Raw genomic sequence first — 27,319 nt, forward strand, 5'->3', positions numbered from 1 at the left:
TTTAGAATGAAAACGCATCGTATTTTGCTACGTTAGCTCTGGTATTAGGTATTAAACGTTATTAGCAAGGTAATTACGGCGTTTGAGCTACATAATGTTTGTTATTTACATTTAATTCGCGATCGCGCTGTATCAGTATAACAAACCAGCTCGATTCTTTCACTGGTCCTTATTTTAAAAGAGCCTAAAAAAACAATGAAAATAAAGTGGGCTCGTCCGGGATTTGAACCCGGGACCTCTCGCACCCGAAGCGAGAATCATACCCCTAGACCAACGAGCCACGTGCTACAATCAGGCACTTTTTCTCAATACATGTCTTCATAAAACACCCATAATGCGTTTCAAGTCTATTGTTTTTAATTTTGATGCTAAACATGGCCAAATGTTTGTAGACACATTACCATCACACCGTTATGGTTTTGTTGAACATTTCCTTCCAGGTTAATTTCACTGTTGTTACAATAAACTCCACGCTTCTGCAAAAGCATTCTGTGAGGGTTGTGAGGAACTACAAAAACATAAGGGCACGTGGTAGCCTAGTGGTTAAGGTGTTGTGCTACCAATCTGAAGGTTTTGAGTTCGATCCCAGGTCCACCAAGCTGCCACTCCATGAGCAAAGCCCTAAACACCTCAGTTGTACAAAAATGACATAATGTAAGTTGCTCTGGATAAGGGTATCTGCCAAATGCTGTAAATGTACAAGTAAGGTTAGGTACTGATGATGGTTGAGGAGATCTGAGGAGCAGTTGGTGTTTCAGTTCATCCTAAAGGTGTTACATGGGATTGTGGTCAGGGTTCTGTGCAGTTTTTCTACACCAACTTTGGAAACAATGGACCTCGCTTTGTGCAGAGGCACGCCCATTAATTCCAGTACAGGGAAATTGTAATACTACAGCATACAATGATATCCTATACAATTGCATGCTTTCAATTTTGTGGCAACAGTTTGGACAAGTTTTGGGTGTGATGATCAGGTGTCCACATACCTTTAAGCCATACAGTGTACGTAGCTTACAGATGAAATTAGTCATTTTCTTGTTATAAAATCTATAACGTATATTCACCACCAGCTCGTTAGAAACACCTTAACACTTACTTTTAAAAAGAAATCATACGGCAGGAGCACAAAGCAAAAATAAATCATGCAGATATAGGTCAAGAGCTTCAGTTAATGTTCAGATCAGATTTAGAGGAAAAAGTGACCGGTCTTTGGTGACAGATGGGCTGGTTGTAGTATTATAGACACTGCTGAGATTTTCTTAGGGGATTTCCATAAACAATAATTTCTATGGTTCACACAGAATGGTGTGAAAAACAAAAGGCAGAAATACGTTGTTGATGAGAGATCACAGTGGAATGGCCAGAATGGTTCAAGCTGACAGAAAGGCTATGCTAACTTAAACACCCCTCTACAAGAAAAAGAGCATCTTGAAACGCACAACACAACAAACTTTGATGTAGATTTTACATTCATGGCATTCTGTCAGACACCCTTATCCAGAGTGACTTACATTTTTTATCTGACTACGCAGTTGAAGGTGAAGGGTCTTGCTCAGGGGCCCAACAGTGGCAGCTTGGGGGACATGGGATTCAAGCTTACAACCTTCCAATCATTCCAATCATCCAATCCAACCTACAAGAGCATAAAACCACATTACGTTCCACTGCTGTAAGCCAAGAACAGAAATCAGACACTACGGTGAGCACAGACTCACTAATACCTGATAGGTAAAGAATGAAAAAGGAACAGATGATGAATGTTCAACTGTCCAGATTCAGTACTTTTGAAAAAGAGTGGTTAAATGAGCTACTGTAGCCTTCCTGTCAGCTCAAAGCAGAACTATTCACAGGATGATGATTATACGTCATCCATTCTGTGTAAATTCTAAAAACTGTAATGTGTGAAAAGCCTGGTAATCTTTCCCATTACATTATACTTCAAATCACATTCCTCATTCTCATGTTTGATGTGAAGATTAACTAGAGCTCTTGACGGCATCTACATGATTTTTATACCCTGCAATGCTGCCACATTATTTGCTGATTGGATAACTGCATGAAAGGGCAGATGTGAGTATTTATTTACACTTCCCTTTATTTATTTATTGCATCTTAACACTTCAAGGACCGTCAAATAGGCATTGGTTCTCTTTGTTAAAATGACTTGCTCTTTAAATGAAAAAGCCAACATAATTTTCATCTCATTAATAGGTAGGGGACAACATTACTTGACCAGGCTCCGCCAGCATTCAGAGCTGAGTTTCCAAAAAAGATTACAGCGTGCACACACACACACAAACTTAAATGGTAAGAATAACACGCTACAGTGGGTTTGGGATCCTGGACCATCAACACAAAGTACCACAGAGTAAAAGTGTGGATTCAAGACCAAATTTGTTCCTCATTTATAGTCAGATCAGCATTCCTACTGTTTTTTTTTTTTTTTTTTTAATAAAAGGGTGTAAGATGGTGAAAAACATTTTTCCCCTCTATACTAGAACAATTTAGATGAAATCTAATGCTTGCTGAAAACATTTTTATACTTATGACCCAAGGAAAATACCTCTTAACAGTAATAGCCAAACCAGTTGTAATTATATACCAGGAGAAATGTAGCGAATTCTGTATTTCCTTTATTAAAAAATATAAATATATATATACATCAAGTCTATTTCAACTATTAAAAAGGGGCTGCATTTCAGGAAACGACACTAAATCCGAGAGCTTTAACAGGTAGACACTTAAATATGTTTAGTTTTTCCAGGTTTATTTTGGAATGTTTTGAGCTCAGCAAATTGCTGTGTTTCCCACTCAAATGGGATCATTTATAAAAACTATTTTAAAAGCCATTTAACATTTATATGAAGCATTTTCTCATCACCATTACTCTTCTCAGAATACGTAAATATAGCAAACATTATTTGTTTTATAAGAGGGTAAAGATGCCTTCAGCAAAATAAACACCACTTTCATGTTCAGTAGTGTCCTGTTAGCAGATTCTGAAGCAGGACACTAAAGATTCATTGGTAATACGCATGGAGTTGGTCTTAGTTTAAAACCCGATGCAAAATTTTGAGCACGGGTGAAGAACAATTCACAACCTGGCATACTATAAAGTGTGGGTGAGATTGCTTATGCAATTAATTAACAATTGCTTCTTTTGACTGCAAAGTGATCTTGAAAACTCTTGGAAACATGCATATGCCCATATGCCCTCAGTGCCATATTTTGAATCTGTTTAAACAGTATATGGGAAACAAGCACCAAATAAATGTTCGACAAACTCAACTTGTAGCTACAGTAGACTGTCTGAATGTTTGAGCTAAAGTATGGTACTTCGGTAAAAATCAGCATGTCATCCAAAGTAAGTAGAAAAAGTAGCATCACCCACCAACTGACAAAAAAAAAAAACCCTTTTCCCCCTTTGCCTCCCACCCATTTTTAACAGCTACTCCGTAGCCTGCAGAGCAGCAGTGTTGTGCCAAGCTAAGCTCCCAAATGGTTGATGTTTAAAAGAATTTAAAAAAAAAAAAAAAGAAATTATAAACAACAATCATTTTGATTTTTAACCAAACAACAATTCAACCAAGCTTTGCAAATTTCCATCTTGCAAAAGTAGTTGATAGACATTTAGTATGGACAAAACTGATCATTTAATAAAACACTGTGTTGGAGTGGTGAACTGCTACATTGTTGGTTACAGAACCATAAAAAAACCCAATTACTTTGGTATTTAAAAAAATGTGTAAAGTTCACAGCATAATTCAAGAGGGGAGAAAGGCAGTCACAAATTTCAGCAAAAATTTCTGTACTAACAAGTGAATAAGCAAATTTAAGTAAACAGTGTTCAATGGAAAGTGTACAATCAAAAGGAAAAAAAAATGTAATAAAATCAAGCATCTCATATAGGGCTGACTAACTCTGTTGTGAAATCCTACTTTGATAAGAAAAAAATTATAGGAATTCACAATTAAATATGACCCTGTAATTATGAGTCCCTTAAGTCCTTTGTTTAATAAAGGCCTCTTTATAACCTCTTGATTACTTTTTAACTCTACTCAGAATTCCTCTAAATAATTATCATTTATGTTAAAAAGAGAGGAAAGTTGTTTTTATCTGAACAGTTTTGTCCATGTTCTTTTCATTCAAATATTCATATTCAAAAAGCATAAGGCCAACAGGGCTCTTAACAAGAACCCTTAATCTGTATCTGACCCCGTTCAGTGCATCTTCTCCATAACTGGAACACATAGTGAGATGTGTCTCTCTGAACACTACTGCAGCTCGTTCTGCTCCCGCAGCCTGAGCACACGCTTCTCACAGTTACACAATACAGACAACACCAAAGACCACTGCGAGTACTTCTTCCTGCACACACTACAGGTTTTAAACACACAGCTCCTTTGAGAGGTTTCAAATAAAGGCTAAATAAATTAATAAGAAAAAAAAAAAAAAAGCCAAAGTTTCACTGTTGGAATGTAAAATGGATTTTTTTGCATTGCTTTACATGTAGAGAGCTATGTGGCAGTTCTTGGCTTAGAAATACTTAAAAAAAAAAAAAAAACAACAACAAACAAACAAAAAAAAGGATTTTATAAAATTAATGAACAATAAGTGGGACATGAGTTCCATGTATAGTGAGTGAACTGGCAGATGCAATCTTATGATGGTCATTTTGCAGTATTACAAATGCGTGTATTAAGTGGAAAAAAAACCCCAAAACAAACAAACAAAAAAAAAAAAACAGAGAGAGATTTGAAATACATATACTTTAAATACTCTTCAGTTGTAGCGTTTCAGTGATATCTCCCCTAAAAAGTGAGCAGCTTTTTGTTCTCTATGCACCATTTAAAAATAGGAGAAAAGGAAAATATCACCTAGAAAAAATAGTCATAATAACCACATACAGAAAACAAAACATTTTCAGATTAGTCACGAACTAGCCATGGAGCTCGGCTGAACGCAGACTCCAGTCATCGGAGACTCATCTCTATCAACGCCTTGTCTCATTCCCAAATGTCCTTCTGTTATGAAGTGCCCGGGTCCCGTGTTAGAGGGAACAGAGTACGGTGGATGTCCAGCAATGCCAGTTTCTTGGCGGGGATTTGAGAAGGCACCCAACCCCATGCTCCCAATTCGACTAAAGTCCAGGGCTGTGGTAGGCCCCTGGCGGAACTGGTACACCTGGTGGCCATGGTTTCCTGTGGAAGAGGAAGAGGTGGAGGAAGAGGAGGCAGAGGAAGACAGCGATGTCATGGACAGATGGCCATGCCCAACCTCCATGGAGTCCTGTGTTGAGGCGCTGTTGGTGGGCGAGTTGTAGAGCCGTGACCGAGGGAACGCTGTTATGACCTGTCCATGATGATGATGATGATGGTGATGGTGGTGGTGATGAGGGTGTAATGCTTTAGGATGCTGGGGAGGCACATGAAAGGTTGTCTCCTGCACTGGATGTGTCTCTACAGTGACAGCTTCAGAGCCTACACCATCAGTCCATACTAGAGGAGGATGGTAAGGCTGTCTTTTCTGTAACAGAAAAAGAAAAATACAGGCACAGCCATTTACACACACACACACAAAAACAGAAAGAAATAGCACTGTCAAACACAACAGATTACAATACTACTAATTAGAAAATCCTAGCATGCAGAAAATACCCTAGTGTATTACTTGGTTTAAAATATTTTGTTTGTTATTAAAAAAAAAAGCAAAAAAAAAAAAAGCAAAAAAAAAAAAAGCTGAGCTGGTGTGATGTGAGCCAATACAAAGCTGTGCTATTGCGGCCACCCTAAATTGCTTATTTTCCGACACCAGCACATAACGTTTTAATTTCCAAAGATAAAAATTGAGAATCTTTTGGCTAAACTGTAGATCCTGGCTGCTCTGTAAATATGTAGCTCGCAAATTCTTTAACAATTAACTAGCCTGGTTTGAATCTACACATACAGTAAGATGTACAATTATTTGAAAAGTAATTTCATTGTTATTGCAATATTCTCCTCGTAACCACTAATATATATATATTTTTTTAGTGTTCACATGTTTAAGAGCTGAGTCCTTCTTCAAGCACTAACCTGAGCACGGAGGTTGTCACAGTCCATGCTTGGCATTGCTGTGCTAAAGTGCCCCCCACTGTGCCGATGATGATGAGTGGGATCAGACCTCGCTCTGCCACTGGTGCTTGTTCCAGATGATCCTCCTGAAATCACAGAAAATGTGCTGTGTGAATTTTTTTTTTAATGTTGACAAGGAATTTGCAAAGCTTGTGATGGTATTCAGATTGTAGTAGATTTTTTTGTAGTAAAACATAAAATAAACATTGAAAACATGTAAATCACATTTTTTTGTTTTAGAATGTACTGTCAAATTAATTTTCTAATCAAATTTATCATTAAATGAACAGTAATGAAGATAATGTGGAATGACCTAATTGCTCTGGCATAAATTTGGTGTTTGTGGCATGCGTACTTATAATAGAAATTAACCAGGAACCTTTTTACTATTTTATGTATTTCGATTCTATTTTTCTTTCATAGCACTCATCATAAGACTTTCTTTTTATTACTCTTACAGTCAATCAGTTGTAGATTTTCATTCATTAAAGGTAGGGTCTCCATTGTTGAGAAATGCTTCAGAAAACTGAGTCGGGACGACAAACTAAACAAAAACAAAACAAATGTGTAGCCAATGAGCAGAAAGGGCCGGGTCTTGTCAATATGGGCGGAGAGAGTGTTCAGTGCGCATGTGTGACATTAGCAGAAAGCGGTTTTAACATTGACATGGATGATAAAAACAAAAAGAAAAGGAAGAAAGGCTTACGATAAGGCAAGAAGTACGACCCGTGTTAATATAGGATCAGCTTTCCAGTGCTGGAGAGAACTGAAGGAGCAGGAAGTTGGCTGCATATTCACAGATTCACTGAGCGTTTAGCTCAGGAGTTATTGACTCGGGAAACTCGAATCTGCGAATATGCGGCCAACTTTACTTAAGACGCCGAGGCGCTTTTTTCCTTCTTGATACGTGAGTAACGTTGGTTTTGCTTTGTTACACAGAACTAATATGTGCCGTCCTTTGCATGATTATGCTTGTGTCTCATTTTTGCTTGTTTGTTTATCTGCAATCGTATTGTTCTTCCCTTCAGCTATGATAAAGACACATTTCTTTCCATTAGTTGCCTGGGTTATGTATGTATGTGTGGGCGGAGCTATTTATACAGGGGTGGTTCCCATTTGGGTTAGGGGCGTGTTTGTTTTGGTGATTTCAAATGTCAACATTGGCTTTCAAACATCGGAGACCCCACCTTTAAATCAAAACATACTTACGCACATACAAACATACACACACATGTATATACATACATATATATACACATCTATATATATATATATATATATATATATATATATATATATATATATATATATATATATACACACACAGTTGCAATCATAAATATTCAACCCCCTCACCTCAAAAGACATTATAGTGATGTTGATAAAAGATAATTAAAATCAATGAAAAAAAAAAACCTCGTGAAATAAAAAATATTTATTGATACATACGAGTTAATTTGACAACAGTAGTTGACTTAACTTTGAAGATTAAATGAAAATTGTAACTAGTAACACAAGCATGTGTAGTATTATTCAACCCCCAGCTTCAGTACCTTGTGGAGTGTCCTTTATTTTTTATAACTTCTAACAAACGGTTTCGATAAGTGCTGACAATCTTCTTACACCTCTCGATTGGAATCTTTGCCCATTCTTCACATGCAAAAGTCTGTAACTCAGTTATGTTTGATGGCTTCCGTGCTGCAACTGCCTTCTTCAAATCCCACCAAAGATTTTCAATTGGCAAAGATTTTCAATTCAAGTGACTGAGAAGGCCACTCCAGCATCTTTTCCCCAACCAAGCATTAGTTGATTTGGAGGTGTGCTTGGGATCATTGACTTGCTGGAAGATCCAATGATCACCAAGGTTTAATTTGTCAACAGAAGGCATTACGTTCTTCTTTAAAATGACCTGGTATTTCTGGGAATCCATGATGCCAGGTACACGATCAAGATTGCCAGTTCCTGCCGCAGAAAAACAGCCCCACATCATCAATGACCCACCTCCGTGCTTGACCGTGGGGATGGTATTATTTTTGTCATAAGCCTGACCTTTTGCACACCAGATGTAACGCTAGTCTATATGTCCAAAAAGTTCCAGTTTGGTTTCATCAGTACAAAGAACTGTCTCCCAGAAGTCTGTAGTTTTATCCAAATTCCTCCTGGCATATTCTAGTCGACTCCTGATGTTCCTTGAGGTCAAGAGTGGAGTGCGTCACGTCTTATAGTTGCCACTGAAGCACTTGTACCAGCTCTCATCAGGTCATCCTGTAGCTTTCTTGCAGTCACACAGGGGTTTTTCTTAGCTGTCCTGACGAAGTTGCTAAGGCCCTTGATGAAATTGTGGGCTTTCTTCCACGGCCTGGAAGGTTTGCAGCTGTTCCATAAGTTTGACGCCCAATGGTGTCTCTTGGAATGTTAAATATTTTTGAAATCTTCTTATACCCAAGGCCCTTCAGATGTGATGAAATAATCTCCTCTCTCAGCTTTTGTGGAAGCTCCTTTGTCTTTCCCATGATTGCAACTCACCTTGAACACCTTGGGGTTGGGGTTTATATATGCATCACAGCTGAAGAAAATGTAGGATCGTTATAGAGTTCCCAACGGCTTAATGATGTTTCAGCTCCACATCAGGCCATAAAAAATGTCAGAAAGCTTTAAAAATAACAATATTATATAGGGGTTGAATAATTGTGACATGGCTATCTTAACAAAATATACTGTTACACGCAAATACTACATCATACATTTTCTGTGTTGATTTTATGCATCACTTATGTCATAAAGAAGTCATCCAAAGCAGTTTGAAAAGATTTTTCTTCATAAATCCTTAAAACTCTTTGGGGGTTGAATATTTCTGATTGCAACTGTATATATGTATATTGTTACACCAATCATTCACACCTTATACCCTTAGCCTTAGTGGAACATATTGTAATGCAGGAATAGGCTTCTGTTCTTTTCTATGAAAGCTGAATGAAGATGCATTCTGATGTTTTCATTCTCATATTGAGGTGAAAACTCTTAATAGCACTTATTGAGTCACTTGTTTGCTCTAAGTAGGGATTACAGAGTAGGCAAAGTGGAAGTGCACCTGAACTTGAGGATGTACTAGAAGTGGTCCCTGAGGACTGCGAATGCTCAAGAGCAGGACTTGTTGAAACACTGCTGCTTGTGTTCGTTCCCTCTTCTGCAGTCTTCTTAAAGAAGCTGTGCTGGAGCGCATAATAGGGCTGGATTCGAGTCTTGGGGTCATAGTCCAGCATTCTGAGCACAAGGTCCTTGAACTTCAAGTAGTCAGCCACTGCGTGGCCAGATTCGCCGGTTCTTCGACCGCCAGGTCCACCAGCCTCCACCCCCAAAATGGTATGAAGTTTACGAGAAGCTGGGGGTTTGTACTGTTGGCAGAGAAACAAACAACTAAGTAACGGACATATAAGCTCACTACTGTCCATAGAAAAACGTGTCAATAAACACACCCTTTTCCCATCTTTGGTCTTCTTAACGCTCCACGACCCATCTGACAACTTCTCAAAAAACTTTCTGGCTTTTGGTGCTAGGTCCATTATGTGACTAGGTGGGATACCAAGGACTTCAACAATTTTGTTCATTTGGTCCACCTGGGTAGAAACAATACATTTCATTTTTTTCCTGTACACACAGATATACATTTACAATAAAGCACAAAATACAATCATGAAATTAAACAGTAAATACTGTACACTGCCATTCATATACATTTGCAGTTCCCTACTTAGTGTTGTCACTCTGTTTATAACTTACATATCTGTAAGATTTTCTGACATAATCAGGCAATCCATGATACACTTTCATGCATTTAGTATAGAACACCGCAGCACTTGATGCTTAACTTAATGCAATGTAGATACACTATTATAAAGTTAAAGAAATCTTAATTTATCATACGATACATGTATTGTTTTGTGAACAAATGTGTGTATAATCTAATAAAGCAATGTTTGTATAACACATTAGATTACCAAATATTAATTAGAAACTGCATTTTACTGACTCAATCGTGATGTTTCTCACCTCATTGGCTCCACTGAACAGAGGCTCTCCTGTATGCATCTCCACCAGTATGCACCCCAGTGACCACATGTCTATTGCCAGATCATATGGCATTCCTAACAGCACTTCAGGGGAGCGGTAAAATCGACTCTGGATATACTGATATATCTGAAACGGATACGGTTACATATAAGCAAACAAGACAATGACAAAAACAACAACAATTCACCAACATACAGACTCAATGAGAAATCTACCCTCTGTCCCAGTTGGCAGGAGCTTCCAAAATCCACTATTTTAATGGCGCTTCTCTTGGGGTTACATAATAGGATATTCTCTGGCTTGAGGTCACAGTGGATGATGCTGAGTTCAGGAGTGGCAAGAAACAGCAGTGCAGTGCAGAGCTGCTGGGCAAATTTCCGGGTCAGGTTCAAAGAAACCCCTCTGAAGTTTGTGTTTCGTAACAAGTCATACAGGTTGTATGACAACATTTCAAACACTAAGCACAGATGATTCCGAAACATGAAGTGCCGCTTCAGATGAACTGAAAAAAATGAATAAATAAGTAATAAATAAGTAAATATAAATATACAAAATATAAACAGTCTGGATTTTTAAATACCTATGTAATATTTCATTTCTGTATCATGTTTGTTCATGAGCTCCAGCAGCCGCACTTCAATCTGAGCTTGATTCAGAAAAGCCTTTTTGTTCTTGATGATTTTGATTGCTACCCATTCCTGCTCAGCTCGGTCATAAGCTTTAACAACCTGCAAGAAGCCAATTAAAATACATTAATACACATTTAACGATGACTATTGACAAACCAAAGAGGCCTCTGAGACGAAGATTAAGTGATGTCAAGCATGAACACTACTTAGACCTTTCCCCAAACTGTTGACAAAGGTTCATGCACAGAATTGTTTAGAATATCTCAGTATGCTGCAGCATTAATAGTTCCCCTTTAGTAGAACTAAGGGGCTCAAACATGTGACAAATCTCCACAGATACACTACAAAATCTTGAGTGAAGTCTCACTACAAGAGTGATGATTACTATACTAGCAAAGTGGGACTAATGTTATAATGGAAAGTTCAGCAGACACATGGGTATGATTGATCAAGTTCTATCAAAAAATAGAAGTGACATTAAAAACACAAGTAAGTCTGTAAAAGAATGACAATGTTGACATCTACAAATGAAAAATACTTGTTAGGGACATTACCTGTCCAAATGAACCCTTTCCTATTAAAGAGTCGATTTCATAACGGTCCATCCACTTCTCTCCATTCTTAACAATGTAATCAAAATTGTCATCATCATAGCCATCATTGAATACTTTCTTCTCTTTCTTATGGCTGGAGTCCTCACAATGACCCTGTTGATGCCGTCTTTTCTTTTTTGCATAATACACCTAAATACAGGAAAATTAAAAAATGTGTCATACAAAATCAGACTAAAATGTAAAATAAGAGTTAAACTAGAAATACTTATTTTTGCATTATATGATTCTTTTCACCATTTGCTCTACATGTTCATCCTTATGTGCTACACATTTTCTCAGATGCTGTATCACCATCAGATTGACATGTTTGCTCAATATTTTCCCATTGGTTCCTGACTTTGACACATGAAACATATTTGTGACGTCAATCTGTGACATCAATTGTGCCGACAAGAAAATACTAACTAGTGAAATAGGAAGAGACAAAAACCTGTCGATTTTTATGTGCTCACATAAATTAATGCCCCAGGAAAAGCCAAGCTGACGTTATCACTTATATATGACTCTACATGTTTAAAGCTACTGTACCAAAAATCTTCTGTCTATAGGAGACACAAACACAATGTTAAAGTAAGTTAAACTTTCTGATACTGGCAACTCCCTCAATAAATATTAAATAAACTTATTCTTAGAACTATTATAGGTATTATATGTTTATCTTTGTAATAGCATGGTTTTAAAGCTGTTTATTATTAGTTGTAGATTAAAGAGTAGCCATACAAGTCACTGTGAATTAACTCTTACTTTAGGAACGGTAACATTAAGATGTGCAATAATATAAACCTGTTGTATTTGCTTTCAGGATGTACACCTTCTGACCTTTATTGTTTAAGCTAAAATATTCATGAAAACTATTGGCTTTTAAACTTGGTGCTTTAATGTATTACTTTGCATCTTACAAAGTGAACGAAACCATGAATCCAGCAACTCCCAGCTCAAGCGGACGCAGTATAAAAAAGTTTAGGTTTAAAAGACTAACATTACTAAACAGCACTAAATAATTACATTAAGATCTGTACTTATTGCACTCCATGAGTTTACTTTCATTACACATTATTAAACATCAGTCAGTTTTGGCAGCAGATCGTACCTCATTAATGTGTTTGTAGGTTTTGATTAAGTCAACAGAGAGCTTCCTCAAAGGAGCTGCAGTTGGCACACGGAAACACTGGGGCATGTGCCTCTGTATGAAAAAACAAACAGATGTTTAGGTTGAGGTATAACAGTATATAACAATTCACTTATTGTCATTCTTCTTGAACCTGCATTACATCAGCAAAACTTGGAGCCTGCAGGCAAAGAACACATGATTATTGGGTTGTTATACTATCATAGTAAGTGACAGATATTGATGTGCCTCATGGTCATGTCACTGAGAGCACATGAGGGTGTAATAATATCAGGCATGGGATCACGAGTGCTCAGGTAGACGGTGGATTTTTAGGAGATTCTCTGATTAAAACAAGTCAACTTTTTGATGTAATCCTCTTACAAATCAAAGTGTTTAAACAATTTCTGGCTTATAAACATTGTTTGATCACTTTCCAATTATTTATTCACCATCAATAATAAATCAATAATACATTATCATAATGTAAAAAAATGAACAAGATGTATTAGATGTACACTTTTTTGCAAAAATGTTAACGTGCAGATTTTGTCCATTATCAGACTTTAAGCTTCTAGAGTTGACAAGGTCATACTATACTATGGACCATGAAGGTAATGTGGACTGCTCCGAAAACCATTTGACTGTATAATCCACTACCGTTTTAAACATGTTACACTACTGCCTCCACTTCCACTAAAACCATGTTCTGTCAAATTCTATCAAACACACTGAAAACATAGATGATCATAACTTAACAAAATGAAAAATCTACATTTGTCTAAACAAAACTGCAAACTAGTCTTTTGAACCATCATCCTGTCATGTCATCCTGAAAAAAATAACAGAACCTTGAGCTGGTTGTAGTTACAATTGCTAATCATTAGCCCTTTTTTTTTTTTTTTTACATTTTTTTGGATTAGTTACCCATTAACAAGGTCAGGAAGACTTGCAGACTGAGGTTGGGACTGTAAATAAATATCAAGTTATTAGCTATATTGTTCTTTGTTGTTGTTGTTCTTTCAGCTGCTCCTTGTTCAGGTGTCTCCACAGAGTGTCATTTAGTCCGCATATATTTGATTTGACAGGTTTTACCCGGATGCCCTTCCTGATGCAACCCACCCATTTTATTTTTATCAGGGCTTGGGACAGTCACTGAGAGTTTGAGACAGCCTAGGAATCGAACCTGGCCCACGGCGATGGAAACGCCGGATTCTGCTGCTCGGACCACCAGGAGCCAACTTATTAGCTATAAATAAGTTAATTATAAAATTTAACTAAAATAAACTATGTGCACATGTTCTCTGTGGTGAACAGCAATTCTTGCATAGGGTATTTGCCCTAATAAACAAGACACTCATTTTCTTAATATAAACCTTTAATAACAAAGGCAGACAGGGGGCCATCAAAGTTTGTCAATGTAAAAGGTGCAGACAACCCAATTTCACGTTTAAAATCTTCCTATAATCCTCGATTGCACTGCAGTATTTGTGATTTCTCAATCGCACTGACAATCTAAAACAAATAAGATGGAAAATTCATTCTCAAAAATTGCTAAGAAGAACAATGATGGAACTCATACACTCCTAATGGATTGTACATGTTTTGTATGGTGCACATGAGCACTCAGTAGTACCTGATTGGCAGTGAGCGCTTGTGTCTGGTCACTGTATGGTAGTACAGTGCCAGACTGCTCTGTACTCTGCTGGTGACAGTCACTGTGCTGTGGGTGTGAATGAGGCATCGGAGCAGCCATGTGAAACCCAGCAGCATTGAAAGAAAAAGAGTGTGCAAGCCGGCCAGACCAGGGTTGGCATGCTGAGGTCTCTCCCCCTGGAAGAAAAGTTCAAATATATATAATATACATAATATATTAGTACAATAATAATAATAATAATAATAATAATAATAATAATAATAATAATAAACAACCACACACTAAAAAAATGGGTTTTTTATTTTAACAAGTATCACAGATCACAAAAGGATTTTATTTCACAAAGACATATCTGTTTATATACAACTTATTCCTATATGGAGGATAAACATGAGAATAGAATAATCTTGAAATATGTTATATACAAACTTGAATGCCACAGTGCACACTAAACCAAACACGAAGTGAAAGAATATCTAATATTTAGTTTCTGAGAAACTTATGGGTGATTGTAGGGCAGGGATATAATAATAATAATCATAAAATAAATAAATAAATAACCGCAAGAAATAACCGTGATCCCCCCAACAAATCCATCCTCATTTTAAGAGTGAATTCCGATAATTATTAGGAGAATGCTCGTTTATGAGCATCCCTCAGCAGGCAGCACAATGCGCCACAGCCACACTGAACCACACCACTATTCAGAATCCCAGCAACAGCACCCAATTAGCATAGCCTATCACCGCCAAGATACAGTGTGATTTGGCAAGCCCATCAATGTTCAAGCCAATCACGGCAGAGTATGCAAATAGACTACTTTTGTTGCCAGGGGAGAGCTTCTGACATTTGCCAATAAGAAAACAAGAAATAAACAAGAAAATAAATTGAACTTTGGTACACTTTGAGGTAACATCCAGCACATGGGAGGCTGAGAGCAAACTAAAAAATCTCATGGAGTGAGAGAGCGATTTATCTGAACGAACTGAGATTGGGCAAAAGAATTCACCCAAACCAGTAACAGAAAGGGCAATCCCGGCATGATCGTCCCATCACTGTGAATCAGAGAGGAATATAACCTAAAAAGAGAAGGCTAGCTTGATTTTATTTTATTACAGATTTATTTACAGTGCAGGCTCATTTAACAACAACAAAAAAATAATAATAAAAAACCTCACAAAAGGTGCTTTACTCTCAACATGAGCAATTTTTATTGCTGCTTTCACAAAAACTTTTTGTTCCGAGTTGTTTTTGCTTGACCATAAAAAGTGAGGACAAATGTATAAAAGCTTATATAGAAGCTAATATATAACAAACCAAATGGCATTGTGCTTTAAGAATAAAATGAATAAAATTCTAAATTTCTTTCATTTAAAGATTAAAGTAAAACACAGCAGTCTTCATGATTAAAGACATACACTCTTAAGCCTTATTTGGTTTGAATTGGATTGGTTTATCCTGGAACATGTCTGTAATACTTTTTTTTTTTACCTGTCTCCTCAGTGCTAAAACTCTTGCATCCAAAGAGCAATTCAATTTCAACAGAGGGAGAGTGTTTTGTAGCAGGTTGTATTTCTCATGCACTCAGATGTGCGTCACATTATCACACTCTATTTGCAACATGGCATCCAAACAGACTAAGAGGTACTGGAGTAGAGAAGAGACGCTGAATCATAAACCACAACTCAATGATAGGATAAGTATATACGCATGTATGTATGTATACATACAAGTATGAAACACAAGTTCATATAAGTATGAAATGTTAGCTAACACTTGGGCAGCTAAGAATGCTAACACCAGAGGTGATCGTCAGCTTAAAAACTCATAAGACTTCATTACAAAAAAATAAAGACAGTGAAGGAACTCTTGACCATTCCCAATAACTAACACAAGGAGAATTTTGCAGGTTTATATTGTTATAATGCCCATCAAACAGCATAATAACGCTACAATGCTATAACGGTGGCTCCAGCGGTTAAGGCTCTGGGTTGTTGATCAGAAGGTCAGGGTTCAAGCACTGCCAAGCTGCCACTGTGCTCTGACCCCAACCTCCTCAGTTGGAATTTGTGAAGGAAAGAATTCCACTATGTTGTAATGTAATGTGGCAATAATAAATACTCCTATGCCCCAAATTCAATTTCTATGACCCTTGGCAACAAGTCACTTAAACACCAACAGGTAGCCTGCACATGAAACCGTGATGGCCACTGCTGAAAAAGAAATAATTCTTTACACAGTAGTCACTTTTCATAAGAGAAATGAACATAAGTCAGAATCACACATAACTAACACATGCCTCCATCTGCCAACCCATACGCATAAAACTAGGGCTGGGCGATACAGCCTAAAATAAAAATCCCTGATTTTTCCCCAAAAATCTGATTTATGATTTAAATCGATTTTCTGCCTCCTTCTGAAAAATCAGTCTGCAGATTGCAAAGAAATTGTTCAAAACAAGTTTTAACTTTATTTTGTTTTGATTTTCCCTTCTGGGATTCTGATAACCCCTTGGGGTTGAAGTGCAATCATAAACAAAAAGGCAAAATGACAAGATGGAACTTAGCACATACCTGGGGTCCAAAACTTTCAGCATGTGAATAAACCCCGGCTTTTCCACAGTATATATTGGCACCATATCTTTAGCAATATACATTCTACTGCATCCGTGATCGCTTTCCAACGGGCCCCCTTCTTATCATACTGGATACAGTTTGTAAATGTTTCTAAGAGGGTAGGTTGTTTTTTGGCAGTGTGCTTGTGCTGCCGCGGTCTTTTTCATTTCGCAGTGCGCAACATCTCTCCCACTCGACAGCATGCCTCTGTTTAAGGTGCTGCAGTACTGTAAATTAGTCGTACTGCTACCTTTGCTAGCAACAGACTTTAAACACACTTTGCAGCGGGGTGTTGTTTGTTCTGCATCTGACGCTGCAAAACCGAACCAATTCCAAATGACCATATCCCTGCTCGCTGCCATGTTGTTTGTGTATCTCTATGGCAAATGTGCGGGGGGAGGGCTGAGCCCATTCGAAACTACGGAAGCCCAGAGGGGATTGTCAGCGGATGTCAAAGAGAAAACCGATTTTCATTCAAACAAGTCGACGTAAACTACACATTCAAGTAAATCGATAAAATCGATTTATCGCCCAGCCTCACATAAAACTGAATGAAATCTCTGAATAGGGCTTAGGTCTTTATTTACATCAGGGACCCGAATACTGGGGCATGAAATTACGGTATTAAATACTGCTGCACATACATAACTCAGCTTTAACTATCAAAGATACTCAAAGATTAATTCTTCATTTGGTATTTCGGTAATCTCCTTTATGTTTTTTTAAGAAACTTCACTGTTAGCCCTGACAAATATGGCACCATTTTTAATAACTTCCAATGATGTTCTGAACACGCAGCAGCTCAACAGCATTAACCAGCTGCAGAAAATCTCCATTGTTAAGTTTCTTTTTAAAAAGTTATCTACAATAAGTAGATATTGAGATTTTTCTAAATGAATGCATGTGCACTTTTAGGGTAAATGTCATAGTAATCATAAGCTTGTAAAAGAACTTTTATACCATCTGAGTAGCCAAGCATTACTGATAAGCACTACACTGTTTCTCTTCTTTAAAAATATACATGCTTTTAACAGATTCTGTTATTTCTTAGCCAAAAACTCACCCAATTACTGCTGCTAATGAGTCAAATCTCATTATTTTACTGATTTTTAATGGGAACAAATGCTCCATAACACTGTGCATCCTCACATTGAACGATCTGTATATGGATCCATGAGTGCATTTTGTGTGTGCACATTTATGATCAGATGGTTAGTGTGCAGTAACCGGTAATTCAGTAACAGTCCACTCAATTTTGCAAGAAGACTATAAAGTTTAGCAGACGGGAGTTGGAAAAAAAAATATTCAAAAACAAACTACCTTTACAAAATATGTGGTAGTGGCCCAAGAAATTTCTTCATCATTTTACTGGACTCCAGCGTTACATAGTCATTTACTTTATTTTATTTTTTAACTCTGGTGAATTCATTAATCTACTAGACTACGTGATTAAGTGTTGGCTATAACCCAAAACAAAAAAAAAGTCCAGGTGTTTTAGGAATATTTACTAATATATATCTTATTAAAGACATTAAACAAGAATGTGTCGTTTAGGTCAAACATATTTTTGCGTTTATTGATATTTTTACTTTAAGGGCATCACATCAGCGAGGCCCCAGATTTATACTCACCCTGCTTTTATTTGGAACGTCACTTGTTCACATAATTAACATGTCCGAGTGGCACAATACCAATGGGAATAATTGTATGGCGGGAAATAAGTGTACAGCCATGTAACAGTGTTTCTGCAACTGACTAAACAAACTAACACTATTTCTCTACAGGCATATTTGTACTCTTCTAGAGCAGTTTTCCTATGACAGCAAGTATTTGAATTTTAAAAGCCTTTTTTGTACTGACCAAAAATCTGCTTTGAGTACCACTTTTGTGGATTTGCTAGATCAGTAAATCCACTTACTGAGCACTTTATTAAGAACACCTGTACAACTACTCAATCATACAATTATTTAACCAACAAATCATATAGCTGGAGTGCAATGCATAGCATCATGCAGATACAGACCAACAGCTTCAAGGAAAATGTTCACACACAAGAAAATTGAAAGAAAAAAAAAAAGAAAAAATGTGATCAGTTGTTTTTGACTGAACAGCACGAATCCATTGACCCAACTTGCACTGGGTCAACAGTCCGTGTTAATATAGGTGGTGTAATGGTCTGGGGAATGTTTTCCTGGAAACTTTGGGCCAGTTAATACCAATCAACCATCGTATGAATGCCACGATTTAATACAGACTATCTGAGTATTACTTCTGATCATGTGCCTCTGTTAAAGCGCATGAAATCTTTACAGTACGAATTGAAAAACTGGATGTTTCAGACATTTTATATACTGGATGCTACATTTAGTCCTCCAGGTGTACATAACATAAAGCAAGCATTTAAACAATGCAGCGCATGTAGCACCTATGTGCATGCACGTATGCACAGTGAAAGTGAAGTACATACACATCTTTAAGCTAACCATTCATCAGGTACACATGCAGGCACCCCAGCTCTGGGTGGTAGTGAACAAAGTGGCATGTGGAAATTTACTTTTCCCACTTTTGCAAAAACATTGGAAAACAAGACGCGTACGGAACCAGCACAGTACTGCATGGATATTTCATGATGATTCAATTCAACTACATTTTATTTGTATAGTGCATTTAACAATATCAGTTTTGCAGAAAGCTGGATGTAAATTTAGAGCCGTGAAAGAAACTGTGAGCAAGATCGGACTCAAAAGGAAACCAGTCCTATCCTGGGTTACACCAGATAGTGTATTAGCAATCATTACAGAATACAGCTGTGCTGAGAGGATTATCAGTGTGAACAGATTGTGAATGGGAGTCTTAGGATTTACACAGGATAGTCTTTATGATTAGAGCAGCAGTTCTTTCAAGGATGAATCTTGAACTATAAACTGTCTACAAAATGCACATTTAGGACATTTGGGAGTATCCATGGCAGGAACGTTTGAGTGACGATATAGAAAGTTCTATGCAGAAGTAAACCACCACAACAAGGACCTCCAGATATAATTATCATCAATAGTAAAATATGAAAGTCAGGTAACCGTTTGTAGTTTGTGTGATTTAAGCATTACGTTTCTGAGGGGCAACATCATTTCAACCTCTGCAATTTTTTTTTGTTAATAAAGCTTTCTGTAAAATGAGCATGAATATACATGTTGTAACAATTTTTTTAGGATTTTGTTTTAACAAACAAAGGCTGAACTGCATTTTCTACAATACCTTGCAAACAAGCTGCCATATACAGTAATGCACGCAAGCATTATGTAGTGCAGTGCAAGAGAGCGAAGCAAACAAACTGTGTTTTATATTACTGTCCATTCTTAATTGCCATCAACATAATTTGTAAAGTAGTAGATTTTCAAATTTCTCTCTCTTTCAGAGTTTTAACTCAAATATTATATAGAGAACTGATGTTATGTAACTAGTAAGTAATGATTGTTAAGGTACACACACATTGTTAGACTTTTTCACAAATAAACTAAAAAAAATTCTCCATTTATTACGACAGTGATGGTACCACAAAAACACCGGTCTAACGGTCCCTCATTACACTCTCATATGTGGACTGGATCATCTGCAGTTTTTTAGGGAAAACTGAAATCTGATACACATGGGGGCAACTATTTCTGTGTTGATTTGGGGTGTTGTTGTTGAAGGAGGCATCTTACAGAGGCACAGTACAAGACTAAGAGAGCAACAACTGGACATTCAAAGCTCAAACTGTGATAAGTGGTTTGTATCTATAACATTCAGTACATTCACATACCACTGTTAAGCTGATCTTATATTTGTTGCCTACAAGTTAACTCCATGCAATATAATGCAAGAACATAAAAATAATGCAAGGATGATCAAATATTAGTGTTCAAGTAAGCGGTAAACATGCAAAACACCATCATCGGAACCGATTATTTAAACCTGCATATGCCGACCACATATAAATGTGTCTCTCTATTCCCTCCGACTTAAGACTTTATATTTGTAGAATTTTAGTAGGAGTCCAGTTTGCAGCTTTGAGCCTGCTCTTGCACACAGAAGACCTAGAGGGGAACACAGTCTAGCATTCAGAAGTGGTGAATTGAGCATAAAATGCACTTTGATTGCATGGACAATGCACCCCTTTCTGTCCACATCTTTGCACCAAGCTGCCTTAAAAGTACTTTTTTAGCTTAATAACAGTTTTGTTTGGTGTTGTATAAGATTAGCTATACCTATAACTGCTATGATTAATCATTTTACACATATTTATGGGGAGAACACTGAATCTGAGACCTTAAATTTTGTAAATAATATATAATAAATAACATGTAATAAACCTAAATCAATTATTTAGTTACGTTGATCTCCTTGTTTTTAATCAATGAAGAACACTATAAATTCAATAAATTCATGGAGTCCATTCCCTAACACTTTTGCGCACTCTGCCTGGGAGCAAAATATGCTTGTGCCTTCTTCCAATCTCAGGTAAACTACAGTTCCAAGTGTTTGAGAGTTCTTAAGTATTGCTTTAACTGTGGATGACCTGTTTCTGAACACTTGGGTGAACTTTAAACAAAGAAAAAGGAACACAATTTATATGCAAAAAGAAAAATTAAACATTTCCATCCAACAAAGGATCTTCATCTGGAAGTAAAGAACACAGTTTATTGGTAATTAGTTGGTTTTATGCTTGGGTACATACAACGCTACATAACTTGTTGGGTCTTCTCTTGCAAGTAAAAGCTTTTGAGTCTGGATAGCATCAATATAATGTTAGATTTTGCTTTTGTTTTGGATAAACTAAAAGAGATTATGCACAAAGGTGTTTTGACCACTAAACAGAACTTAAATAATCACGAATGAAAAATTAAAAGAGGTCTTCATGTCTTAACTCGGTTTTACACTGTGCGATTACAGTGGTCTTTTGCGATTCTTAACTAACAGTGTATGAGATGATCACGATAACAGTTCTATAATAGACTGTGCAATAATGTGTTCATGTCAGATTAAACAATGAAGATAGTCACTATGCTCTGTCATACTGGTTATGCAGTGACACAGCACAGGTTTGTAGCTCTTCATCTAGAAACCAAATAGTTTCATGTGGTAATAACAGTAAAATAATGCAATGAACAGAACTTCTGCAAACTAATTAGCAAGGTAATTCACCTGAGATCTGCAATGCATCCTCTGTCCATGACAAGTCACTTTTTGTTCTCTCATGAAATAACTGATTTATAGATGCATTCTTTCTGCTGCACTTCAAAAATTTTCAACGTTTCACCATCACTTTTGGTTGAGTTGAGTGGTTAAGTGTTGTAGCAGCAATCACACTCAGATTCTAATCTAATTTTAGGTTGCATTGGCAACTGTATCAGCAACAGCAAATCAGACTAAATATTGTACAGTGTAAAACTGAAATTAATAACCCAAATTTTTCAGCTCTGTGACTTTATTTCCATTCAGATGACCACACTGATGTTTTTCTGTCCTTTGCTGAGAAAATTACAGGTTGAATTAACTACAGTTTTTTGCCAAACTCAGCGATTGGCTGATAAGTTGTGATGGTGAGAAAAAATGTGTTTGACTGTTGCAATTTGGGGTCTTTAGTCTCTCTTATGCCCCTTTTCCACCGAGGCAGTTTTGCCCCTTTTCCACCGAGGCAGTTTGAGTGCTGGTTCGGAGCCAGAGCCTAATTTGGTTCTTTCTTTTTCGAAGAGAAAGAAAAGTTCTTTCTTTTTCGACAGCCAAAGCTGTGTTAGGAGCTGTGGGCGGGGCTACTGTTAGCGCATCTGATAATGTACCTTAAGTTTACTAATTTTTAATACACTTTTACTTTACCGCGATATGATCAGCACACATGATAGTAAGTAGCTACATGCTAAGGCTAACTTTTTTCTGTGTTAATGATAAAATAACGTTATGTACTTTCTCGATTACAACCTCCGTTTATACAGATTACATGGAGCTGCACATACACGTTGGATTCGCCGCGTTTGGATGCTAATGTATGTTCACAAAGCCATGAGCATTAACAGTAAAGCAACATCCGCCATTGTTGATGTGTTAAAGCGCTAAAGTTGTTGGGACACGTGACACGTATACAGTGACGTCAGAAAGGCAAACCGGTTTTTAGAAGGATCGCCAGTGGAACCAACTTTGAACCAGCACCAGCACTCGCTCCAAACCAGCACCCGGTTCTTTTTGGTGGAAAAGGGGCATTAGAATGCATATCAGTTACCCTGCCCCAAACTTGAAACACTTCCTGTAATGAGAAACAAACATTGTATGCTATTTTTTTTTTGGTAATTTTGTAATATGCTTAATTGTATTCTGAAACTGTTGCTAAAACTTTGGTTACCCCAAACTGCAATAACCAAATGAACCTTCTTATTCTTTTTTCAGCCATATTGTGAATAAAGCGTAATCATATGATTGGGTGATGCAAATGTTCGGGTTTGAAGAAATTGCAAACCGCGAGAAACTCCCTCCTCCTCTGGAAAGTTTATTGCTGTCTAAATTCAAAACTATTATCACTTGAGGAGACCTGTGAAAAATGTAATACACATGTAAGGTGTAAAATGTAATATCACCGTGATAAACTAATCCAATCTGAAGAGGACATTTATTTACAAAATCATCCACCTTAAAAGTAAAGCCTCGTCAAAATAGTTTGCCATCCATCATATAAATAGTTTGCGACTATTTACCATTTACCGACTTAAACATTGGAGATAAACACGGAATCATTTCATTTTCAAAAAAGGAATGTGTTATGAAAACAAACTAATGTACTGTAGTTTCAAACTTAATTTAAATGGAACCCATCACAGTATGGGGCAGATTAACTACAACAAACACTTTCTATGAGAAGGGCATTTGAGGAACAGGAGTGAGTCTGAACCGTCACTGTTTTCTGCCACTTTTCTTGTTACTATTTTCTGTTTATTGACATGTTTCTGCTGACTAATCAGTAGAGGTGAGCAGGAAGTCTGGATACTTTAAAATGTTGACAGTTTCCAGACCTGCCACACTCTGGCCCATCGGAATTGCAATCCTGACACCCTGAAGGCACCAGATGCTTATTTAAGTGCAGGTATAAGTGAGTCTTACCTCAAGAGGAACTAAATATGGAAATTAAGTTATACTAGAGCAAGAGAGCTGTTCTACAATATTCACTAGGGTCCATGTTGTATTGTGCATTACATATTGTACACATGAATGCATTAAAAATAAAAAGGTGAAAAGAAAAATATTAATTAGTCTAAAACAAAAGATGATCTTTTTACCAAAGAACTGGGCAGATTGGTGTATCTACTACAAATATCACACTAGAAATATGAGGAAAAAAATAGCACAGATGTTTCATGGTTAAATAGGAAAAGACCACCAGTGTTAACTCCTATTGATCACTTCATATCTTCCTTGAATAAAGTTCAACTTTATTCAACTTTTTTTGCGTCACTCTCCTGGCCAGTTTATGTTGCTAAAAGGCAAGCGGGTTGAGCTTTCAGGATTGAAGTGCATGCAGAGTTGTAGGTTATATCCGTGCTACAGTGGAATGGAGGATAATCTGATTGGTCAGACAATCTGCATTATTCTCGTGTAGCATCACGGTAGTGTGACAGTCATTCTGGCTGTAACATTAACAAAAGTTTAAAAACCAATGTGCTTGTACTAACACATTCCCGTTAGAATATACTACAGTAACAGCATTGTACAATAGAATTTGTACCGTAGAAGCCCCACATAACCGAAGACTGATTTAAAATAAAACGTTGCCTAACAAAGTGAAACAATTATGAAAGGAGTTTGTAGTATAAGTGCTTTCAGAGTCATCAAGACAAGCTTTGTTTCGGTTTACCAGCATAAAAACATCTTCAGGACAGAGGATTTTACATTTTCTGCTTCCTCAGTAAACTGACATCAATATAAAAATATGCTGAAAACATGCAGAATGTTTTGTACATTCTTAATAATGATTATTATTACAGCATGGACTGAGGTGTGCTGCTTTTACTTGAATCTCACTACATGTAAATACTTTACATTATTAACCAATATATTTATCTCCTATTCAAAAGTGAGTGTTTAAATATTGAATACATTTTGGTAGTCGTTTTTGCAGGAAGAGTTGACATTATTGATATGCTACTGTAACAGTGTATTAATTGAGCTGCCATGATGGTGGAGCTGGACCATGACGATTGGCGTGACTATGCGAGCAGTCTGACCAGCAGGCAATATTTGCTTCTTATTTGCATAAAGTTGAAAAATTCTATTTTTTTTCTTGCCTGCTGAACTCCACTCACTCCCACAATGCTCTGCACTGGAATTCTCTTTAGAAAATGAATAGTAGGTGATATGGAAAGCTCTTTGTGTCAGACTGACATGAATAAACTCACAAATGTAGAAACGTTCACACTTTACGGACATACACAGATCATAAACTTTCTGAGAAATGATATCTTATTGTTCAATTTTCATCCTGCATCATGCAGAGACATTTAACATTTGACCGAATATGACACTGACTTACTAAACCCATCAATTTATTATCAGCTTCAGTAGCTGGTGAATCAAATTGTGCTGTAGCTGTTCTTTCTGTTCTAAACCACCCCAGAACCCCTTACTAGATGACTTATTCTCAGGTAACACTTGATGGACCGACATCACATTGTCTCATGTGTTTGCCTGCCAAGTCCAAAGTCAGAGAGGTCCACTGGATGATCTCATATACGACCTAATCAGATTAACGCAGTTAACTGTCACGCATTCTATTACTTCTGCTTTATCAAAACAATAATAGTGTCTTTATAAAAGCTAAAAGACAACTAGCACTGCTAAAGTGTACACTAATTCAATAGGTCGCTGATATTCTTTTAGTTAAAGGCTTCTAGCTGACACTGTGGGCTACTATTACTGACTGAATATTAATGGATAATTGCTTGATTGAAACAGCAGTTATGTCAGCCGTGAGCAAAATACTGGTTTGACAGTTAGTTACCCAGGTTAGTTATAAGCATATAAACACTATCATGTGTTAATTGTGATTTACAATTCAGCTAGTAACCACCAACGAGCTAATCTTCCTCTAACACTGTAGCTGGCGAGTATCTGGCGGTCTGTGCAGCTAACACCGTTTAGCTTAGCTTACCGATTCAGTTAGCATAGTAGACAGAGCTAACTAACTAGTGTAACGACTACACTTTCAGAGTACAGCACGAGAACACTGCTTAACACCTGAAGACGAGAACTTTTCTATGTATGCAGCTAAGCAGCAGTGTGTTAGTCTGTAGGCCAGTGTTGTATAGCAGTGCAAGCTAGTGAGAGCCGCTTAAGTAGCTAACCAGCAGCCGAACTAACTATTCTCTCTCTCTCTCACACACACACACACACACAGAGTTCAAGTGTTTAAGAGGAAACCATTTCCACCTACCTTTAATGATGTGATCTTCATTTAAAGGCCCAGATCCGGAAAAGTAAAGCCAATGATCCAGCTTCTGTAACGTTGGTTACGACGCGTTCACTGACTGAGGCACTCCGAAACACAGCGTAGCTAACAAGCTAAGTGACAGGCGTCAAACTGCAAAACCAATCCAACGTCACGCTGATTGTTAACATCAGCCATAGCGGGACAGACAAACGACCGCTGTATATAGTACACTAATGTTATTAGCTAGGTATCGTTAACCGTCGTTGACTTGACAAATGTAGCTAACCAGCTAAAGGCTAGTGCTCCTGCTTCCGCTGCTAGCTTTCGTTCAAAAGTGAGAACGTTTCCGTGGCTATCGTTCAGGCACGGATTAGAAAAAACACTTTCAAAAAGTGCGCCGTTAACAACGGTAAACCTGCTGCGCGTGCACATACATCGTGCACTATGAACATGTCGTTATATTTAAAATTTCACTTTTCCACCAAGATTATATGTCAATTTTCACAAAATGGCGCGCGCTCCAAACCTGCGCAGCGGACCGGCCCGGCGGACCCCAGACACGGCTACTAACGTTAGCCAGGAGAGCTCCGTGCCGCTTAATCTACCTCGAACATATCCAAACGTTTGTTCCGAAAACGCCTTACTCCATAACAGTCGAAAGATTTCTTCACCCAGAGCCGTCACTTTGGATTATACGACTGTATTATTCCGGCGGGAAGCGAAAACATTTGAAAGGTTCAAAAAAACCTGCCGACAAAATGGCGACTGCCTGTGATGTTTCTATGGAAACTGTCAATCAAACGGTAAAGTCCCGGATGTAGCAATGACGACCAAAGACAACGTAAGCTTCTGTCATAATCTGTCAATCAACACCATAGAGCCTAAACCTGACAGTCCTCTCTTCGTGTCCTACTTCATTTTTAAGTTAAAATGTTTGAAAAAAAATTTTGTTAAAAAAATAGATTTTTTTAAACGTAATATTGTATTCAGATATTTATGTATTTTTTATTTACCTGTGAAAAATATTAAAAAAAACCCAAATTAATTTAATATATAAAATT

General features: G+C 37.2%; 1 protein-coding gene and 1 non-coding gene across 2 annotated transcripts; both read right to left on the bottom strand.

Moving 5' to 3' along the window:
- Positions 1-208: 208 nt before the first annotated feature.
- Positions 209-280, bottom strand: trnap-cgg (transfer RNA proline (anticodon CGG)). The gene has a single exon. It is a non-coding gene; the product is annotated as a tRNA-Pro (tRNA).
- A 1,797-nt stretch (positions 281-2,077) lies between these two features.
- dyrk1ab (dual-specificity tyrosine-(Y)-phosphorylation regulated kinase 1A, b) lies at positions 2,078-27,049 on the bottom strand. The gene is made up of 11 exons (XM_060887898.1): positions 26,262-27,049; positions 14,172-14,368; positions 12,518-12,610; positions 11,368-11,556; positions 10,765-10,912; positions 10,400-10,686; positions 10,164-10,310; positions 9,590-9,730; positions 9,205-9,508; positions 6,075-6,199; positions 2,078-5,526 (listed from the first exon to the last, which is right to left on the bottom strand). The coding sequence occupies exons 2-11, from the start codon at positions 14,289-14,291 to the stop codon at positions 4,933-4,935; spliced, it is 2,148 nt and encodes a 715-aa protein (XP_060743881.1). The 5' UTR covers positions 14,292-14,368; positions 26,262-27,049; the 3' UTR covers positions 2,078-4,932.
- Between the last annotated feature and the right edge of the window lie 270 nt (positions 27,050-27,319).

The sequence above is a fragment of the Tachysurus vachellii genome, chromosome 15 (genome assembly GCF_030014155.1).
Source record: "Tachysurus vachellii isolate PV-2020 chromosome 15, HZAU_Pvac_v1, whole genome shotgun sequence".
In the NCBI taxonomy this organism is placed as follows: Eukaryota; Metazoa; Chordata; class Actinopteri; order Siluriformes; family Bagridae; genus Tachysurus; species Tachysurus vachellii.